This window comes from Penaeus monodon, chromosome 38 (genome assembly GCF_015228065.2).
Source record: "Penaeus monodon isolate SGIC_2016 chromosome 38, NSTDA_Pmon_1, whole genome shotgun sequence".
Lineage (NCBI taxonomy): Eukaryota > Metazoa > Arthropoda > Malacostraca > Decapoda > Penaeidae > Penaeus > Penaeus monodon.
In genome coordinates, this window is record NC_051423.1 from 23,961,205 (window position 1) to 23,968,704 (window position 7,500).

General features: G+C 30.9%; 1 protein-coding gene across 1 annotated transcript in view; it reads left to right on the forward strand.

The window, feature by feature from the left end:
• LOC119596981 overlaps positions 1 to 7,500 on the forward strand; it is a 47,172-nt gene that overhangs the window by 35,751 nt on the left and 3,921 nt on the right. Inside the window, exons 3-4 of the mRNA XM_037946390.1 lie at positions 295 to 330; positions 4,963 to 5,125. Of these exons, the coding sequence (XP_037802318.1) occupies positions 295 to 330; positions 4,963 to 5,125 (199 nt within the window). The remainder of the gene's footprint in view (positions 1 to 294; positions 331 to 4,962; positions 5,126 to 7,500) is intronic.

The following is a 7,500-nucleotide window of genomic DNA, read 5'->3' on the forward strand; positions in this document are numbered from 1 at the left end:
CTCTCTCTCTCTCTCTCTCTCTCTCTCTCTCTCTCTCTCTCTCTCTCTCTTCACTCTCTCTCTGTCTCTCTCTCTCTCTCTCTCTCTCTCTCTCTCTCTCTTTCAGTCTATCTCTTTCAGTCTCTCTCTTTCTCTCTCTCTCTCTCTCTCTCTCTCTCTCTCTCTCTCCCTCTTCTGAAATTATCTAAATCCATATATTAAAAAAGCATATACATCTTTAAAACACTTAATATTTTCATTTATTCGTCGACTCTCCCTTTCAATAGACTTACCCAAACACCTCGTGCTTTTCAGGAGGATGTCTTAACTACGGCCATTCCTGTCTTGGAGGTAAGTTTGATATTCTTTCTTGTTCTTTTCCTTTCTTCTGTCATTCTTTGCCATTCTTTGTTGTTAATGCTATTGTTATTATTGTTGGTGGCACTTTTGCTGTTGTTGTTTTCCTTCTTGTTGTTGTTAGTCCTTTCGTTATTGTTGTTGTTGTTGGTAATGTTCTGATCGTTATTATTAACTTTTTTATTATTGTTGATATTATTAGTATTCGTTTTAGTATTCGTATCATCGTTATTGTTATCATTATTATCAGTATGATTATCATTATCATTATCATTGTCATTATTATTATTATTATTATTATTATTATTATTATTAATATTATTAATATTATTATTATTATTATTATTATTATTATTATTATATTACTACTAACAATATCATCAAGAATTATAATTTTTGTTGTTGTTTGTTGTTATTAATATCATTATTATCATCATTATTAACATGATCACTTTTATCATTGTTATAATATCTATGATCATTCTTCTCGTTGTTGTTAATGTTTTTGTTATTATCATTACCATTCTCATTATCGATAAAGTCTTTATCACTATTATTGTTATTATTATCATTATCCTTGTTGTTCTTATCATCATTATCACTATTACTATTATCATTATCAATTTCATTGTTAGTATTGTTAGTATTATATCTATTATTATTATCATTACTATTATTGATGTTATCATTATTATTATTATTATCGATGACTAATAATTAAGACTAATAATAGCTAATAGTACTCATAATAGTAATTATGATGATATATAAACACGACACACAAAACAAAACTGCGACAGTAATAAGAATAGTAATGATAATAATGAAGATAATGAATGTTTACACATAACTAATATTCTGATAATTACACTTGATTCAGGTTTTATTATGAATAAATGTGATAACAGGACGTATTCATTAACATTGACACGCTAATGATAATAATGCATATATTGACACTGGAAAACGATAATGATAATGATATTCATGATGACATCAATAGTAGTATGGTGAGAAATAATGCTATGGATGACAATCATATTTATAGTGATGATGATATTGATGATAATGATAATGATGATAATGATAACAATGATGATAATGATGACGATAGTAATGGTGATAATAATAATGGTGATGGTAATAATAATAGTAATAATGATAAAGATAATAAAAATAATAATGATAATAACAATGATAATAATATTATTAATAATAAAAAATAATAATAATAATAATGATAATAATAATAATAATAATAATAATAATAATAATAATAATAATAATAATAATAATAATAATAACAACAACGATAACAACAACAACAACAAAACAACAACAATAATGAAACAATAGCAACAATAATAATAGATATAATAACCACGACGAAAACAATGACAATAATAACAATAATAACTACTACAAAGAACAAAAAAAAAAAATAATAATAATAATCATCAAATAATCTAATTCATTCACGAAGCTCAGAGTCCCCCCTTAAAAGAAAACCCCGATTCCCGTTTTCTTTCACTCCCTCCGTCAGGGCTCAAGTCCGAATAAATTTCCTTTTGATTCTTCCCTCTTGGCTATATCCTTCCCTCGCGAACCGCCCTCGCCCTCCCTCGGCGCCTTCGCTCGGGCTTTCTGGCTCAGTGATCGTCCGTTTGGTGAGTGAGTGTGTGTGGATGAATACATAGGTAGGTAGATACATACATACGTACATGAATATGTTCATACGTGCGTACTTATGTACATACATACATTGCATACATGTATATATACATAAATGCATACATGCATGCATACATACATACATACATACATACATACATACATACATACATACATACATACACACATACATACAAACAGATAGACAGACAGACACATGTATACGTACATGCATAATAACCAGACAGACATATACATAGACAGATAGACAAATAGACAGACAGACAGACAGACAGACAGACAGACAGAGATAGAGAAAATGAGAAAGCGCGAAGGAGAGAGAGAGAGAGAGAGAGAGAGAGAGGGAGAGAGAGAGAGTATAGGAGGGAGACGAATATACAGGTAAATAGAGAGAAAGAGAAGGAGAGAGACAGACATAGAGAAAGAGAGAGAAAGAGAAAGCGCGAAGGAGAGAGAGGGGGGGGGAGAAGAAAGAAGAAGAAGAAAAAGAATAATAATAATAATAAGAAGAAGAAGAACAACAAGAAGAAGAAGAAGAAGAAGAAGAAGAAGAAGAAGAGAGAGAGAGAGAGAGAGAGAGAGAGAGAGAGAGAGAGAGAGGCAGACAGAGATAGAGTGAAAAAGAATACGTGAGGGAAAGAGAAAGAGAGGGAAGAAGAAAAATAATGATAAGAAGAAGAAGAAGAAGAGAGAGAGAGAGAGAGAGAGAGAGAGAGAGAGAGAGAGAGAGAGAGAGAGAGAGAGAAAGAGCAACAGTCAGTCGGTATGATGACATCTAAAGAAAGTAGAAATAGGTGCAAACATTTTATAAATAACATTTACCCTTTCTTTCCGGAAGTTAAACATAATCATACATATCTCTGTATATATACTGAACATAATTTGCGTGTTCAGATCCTCTCCCACGCTTTCAAAAGGATATTATTCATGTAACTTCTGTGTATTTTTCTTTTTCTTTTTTTTTGCGTTTTTTTTTTTCAAAGAAGCTTGATGTCGAATTTTATTTCCATTGCCTGAATAGGAGAAATTTCATCCTTATGTTTTTTTCATCATTAGGTTTTAGGTCAAACACAACTTATTTTGATATATGTGTATTCACTTATATAACTGAAGTACACTTGTATACGCTCATACACACACACGCACACGGACACACACACACACGCACGCACACACACACACACACACACACACACACACACACACACACACACACACACACACACACACATATATATATATATATATATATATATATATATATATATATATATATATATATATATATATATTAACACAAGTACATGCACAAAAACACGCATTTGCACATGAACACCAAACAAAAAACGAACAAATAAACACACACAAACAAAGACATACACATAAAAAAACACACACAAACAAACACATACAAACAAACACACACACAAACAAACACACACAAACAAACACATACAAACAAACACATTCACACAAACAAACATACACAAACAAACAAACACAAACACACACAATGACCTAAACATCCCCACCTTTCCTCACTGTCCTTGCCCAACCCATTCCTGAAACTATGAAATACTCATATGCAAATGATTACCTCTTACTTGTGTGGTAATACGCGATCAATGGGTTAATTAACGACCTTGGACAATGGCATACTGCTTAATAATTCAAATAGGTGGCAATAGAACGGCGTGCTATTGTATTTCGTGCTAAATAATGGCGAGGTATGACAGTTGCTATTACAAGAGTGGGAGTGAGTGAGTGGGAGTAAATGAGTGAGATAGATAGATAGAGGGCGTGATGAGTGAGTGAGTAAATGAGCCAGATAGATAGTTAAATAGATAGAGGGCGTGATGAGTAAGTAAAGGAGTGAGTAAGAGAGAGAGAGAGAGAGAGAGAGAGAGAGAGAGAGAGAGAGAGAGAGAGAGAGAGAGAGAGAGAGAGAGAGAGAGAGAAGAGAGAGAGAGGAAAGAGAGAGAGAGAGAGAGAGAAAGAGAGAGGTATAGAGAGAAAGAATGGGAGGGAGGGATAAAGATAAAGAGAGGGAGAGAGAGAAAAAAGAGAGGGGTTAAGAGAGAAAAAGACAGAGAAGGAGGGTTAGAGAGAAAGAGTGAGAGAGAAAAAGAATAGGAATTAGATTCAAGTATAAATAAGATTAAGAAATAAGATAAAATAGTAAATAAATAATGAAAAATATTCACCATACACTCAAAAAATTATACATATATATATGTATATATATATATATATATATATATATATATATATATATATATATATATATATATATATATATATACATATATATATATATATATATATATATATATATATATATATATATATATATATAACATTATATATATATATATATATATATATATATATATATATATATATATTGACAGTGACAACTATTACCACTCGAAGAAAGATGGCAACATTATACACAGATAAATCTAAAACTAGGCTCTCTCTCTCTCTCTCTCTCTTTCTCTATCTATCTATCTATCTATCTATCTATCTATCTATCTATCTATCTATCTATCTATCTATCTCTATCTATCTATCTATCTATCTATCTATCTGTCTGTCTATCTATCTATCTGTCTATCTCTATTTCTCTATCTAGCTATCTCATTCTAAACTTCGATCTCTCTCTATTTAATTATTTATCTATTTATCAATCTTTATCTATATATCTGTCTATCTCAATCTATCTATTTATCAATCTTTATCTATCTATCTGTCTGTCTCAATCTCTCTCTCTCTCTCTCTCTCTCTCTCTCTCTCTCTCTCTCTCTCTCTCTCTCTCTCCCTCTCTCTCTCTCTCTCTCTCTCTTCCTCTCCCTCTCTTTCTCTCCCTCTCTCTCTGATCATCATCATCTCTCCTTCTCTCTTCGCTTTACTAAAACTCTCCTCTCCTTACAGCCCACGGGAAGAGATCATCGAGCACCCAAGGAGAGGGGCGGTCTGCCACGCCCACTCTACAGCCAGCCTTGCCACGCCCACTTCTGGACATCCTCCTGGACGCCCTGAGCTCAGCTACACGCCCAGGTTCTCAGAGCTCCGCCCACCCTCAGTTCAGACAGAGGTAGAGTGTTTTTTTTTTTTTTTGCAATACGATCTTTTTTGTGTGTGTGTGTTTTTGGTATCATTATCATTATCTCTCTCTTTTTCTTTCTTTTTTTTTCAATATGTTCCCTTTTTTTCTTCTTCTTCGTCTTCTTCTTCTTTTTTCGTTTTGACTTTTTTTCGTGGATTCTAATTTTGATTTTTTTTAATGTGTGTTTTTTTGTGATTTATTCGTTGTTTTTCTTTATTTTTTATCTATTTATTTTTTTTTTTTTTATTATTATTATTTTACAATTTGTTCTGATAATATGGAAGGTGATTTTTCGTAAGGTATGGATTTTTTTATTGTGCATTTAATTGTTTTATTGTTTTTAATTAAGTGTTTTTCTCTCTCTCCTTGATTCTTGGTTTATTTGATTTTTTTCACTTGATTCTTGACTTTTTTACTTGATTCTCGATTTTTTTTACTTGATTTTTGTTTTTTTACTTGATTTTTTTTATTTTTTATACTTGATTCTTGATTTTTTCTACTTGATTCTTGATTTACTTCTTTATATTTGTTTTTCTTATTCCTTCTACTTGATTCTTAAGTTTGATTTTTATGTCCTATAATACGAGAATTCACTAACTTTACATAGAAATAAGCAACTTTGCTTTTACTATTACAATTTTACTTAATTTATACGCAATATATCTATATTTCTTATTAAAGATTATCCAGAAAATAACAATTGAACAGAAATGAAAATGAAAACGGACATAGGTCTTCTCTGTTGTTTTATATACGAGGTGATTTCCAAACAGATGATGCAATACATTTCTCTGTACAGATGGAAAGCTTACGAATAGTAAAACATTGCGCATGTGATCCGTCCATGCAAAAACTTACATACCTACATGCATATATATATATATATATATATATATATATATATATATATATATATATATATATATATATATATATGTATATATATATATATATGCATACATGCATGTATACATACATACATGTATACATACATACATACATTCATGCATACATACATGCCTACATACATACATGCATGCTTACATACATGCATGTATACATGCATACATGTATACATTCATACATGTATACATATATACATGTATACATACATATATACATACATACATACATTCATGCATACATACATTCATGCATATATACATGCCTGCATACATTCATACATAAATACACATACATATATAAATACATACATACATACATACATATATACATACATACATACACACTCATACATTCATTCATAGATTCTTACATACGAACAAACACACACTATCAGTTAGTAATTATCTACGCGGAAAAAAAACATTCAACAACAACAACAACAACAACAACATTCACCTTAATCAATAAAGAAAAAGAAGATAGAGAAAAAGAGAGAAAAAAAAGACGTTATTTGCAAGTCTTTCGTATTTTTTCTGATGTCAAGATAAGATTATTGGCAATGAGTTATCCAATTATGCCTGACAATTAGCATCAATTTGTAATTTTCATCTTGTTTTTCGTCAATTTTTTTTTTTTATCTTTCCTTCTTCATTTTTATTTGTTAGTAATTTTGTCGATTTCTTTCCATTTTCTTTATTTTCCTTTTTTTCAGTGCAAAAATACTTCTCTTTCTCTCTCTTCCCTCCTCCCTCTCTCATCTCTCTCTTTCTTTCTCTCTCTAGTTCTCCTTCTTTCTCTCTTTCTTCCTACATTCTCTCCTTCCCTCTCTCTCTCTCTCTCTCTCTCTCTCTCTCTCTCTCTCTCTCTCTCTATCTCTATCTATCTATCTATCTATCTATCTATCTATCTATCTATCTCTATCTATCTATCTATCTATCTATCTATCTATCTGTCTATTTACCAATATCTATTTATCTATCCATCTATCTATTTATCCATGTGTGTACCTATCTATCTATCTATTCATCCATGTTTATATCTATCTATCTATTTATCTATCTCTCCACCTCCCCTGTTATCTATCTGTCTGTCCATCAAATAGCGTTACAATCGAACCTTATCTGACTAATGACCACTATCTATTTGATGGCAATAGATATTTATCCGAATTGCAATTATTATACTTAAAAGTTGATAACCAAAAGGAACTAATGTTATTTCTCTCTTCTTTATTTATTATTTCTCTCTCTGTCTACCTTTTTTATTTTCTCTTTTTTTCTCTCTCTCTTTATATGGCTCAAGGCTCTGTCTGTTCGAGTATGTCTGCGTGATTTCAGTTTTACATATAATTTTTATCTCTCTCTATCTCTCTATCTATCTATCTATCTATCTATCTATTTATCTATCTGTCTATCTATCTATCTATCCATCCATCTATCTGTTTATCTATCTATCTC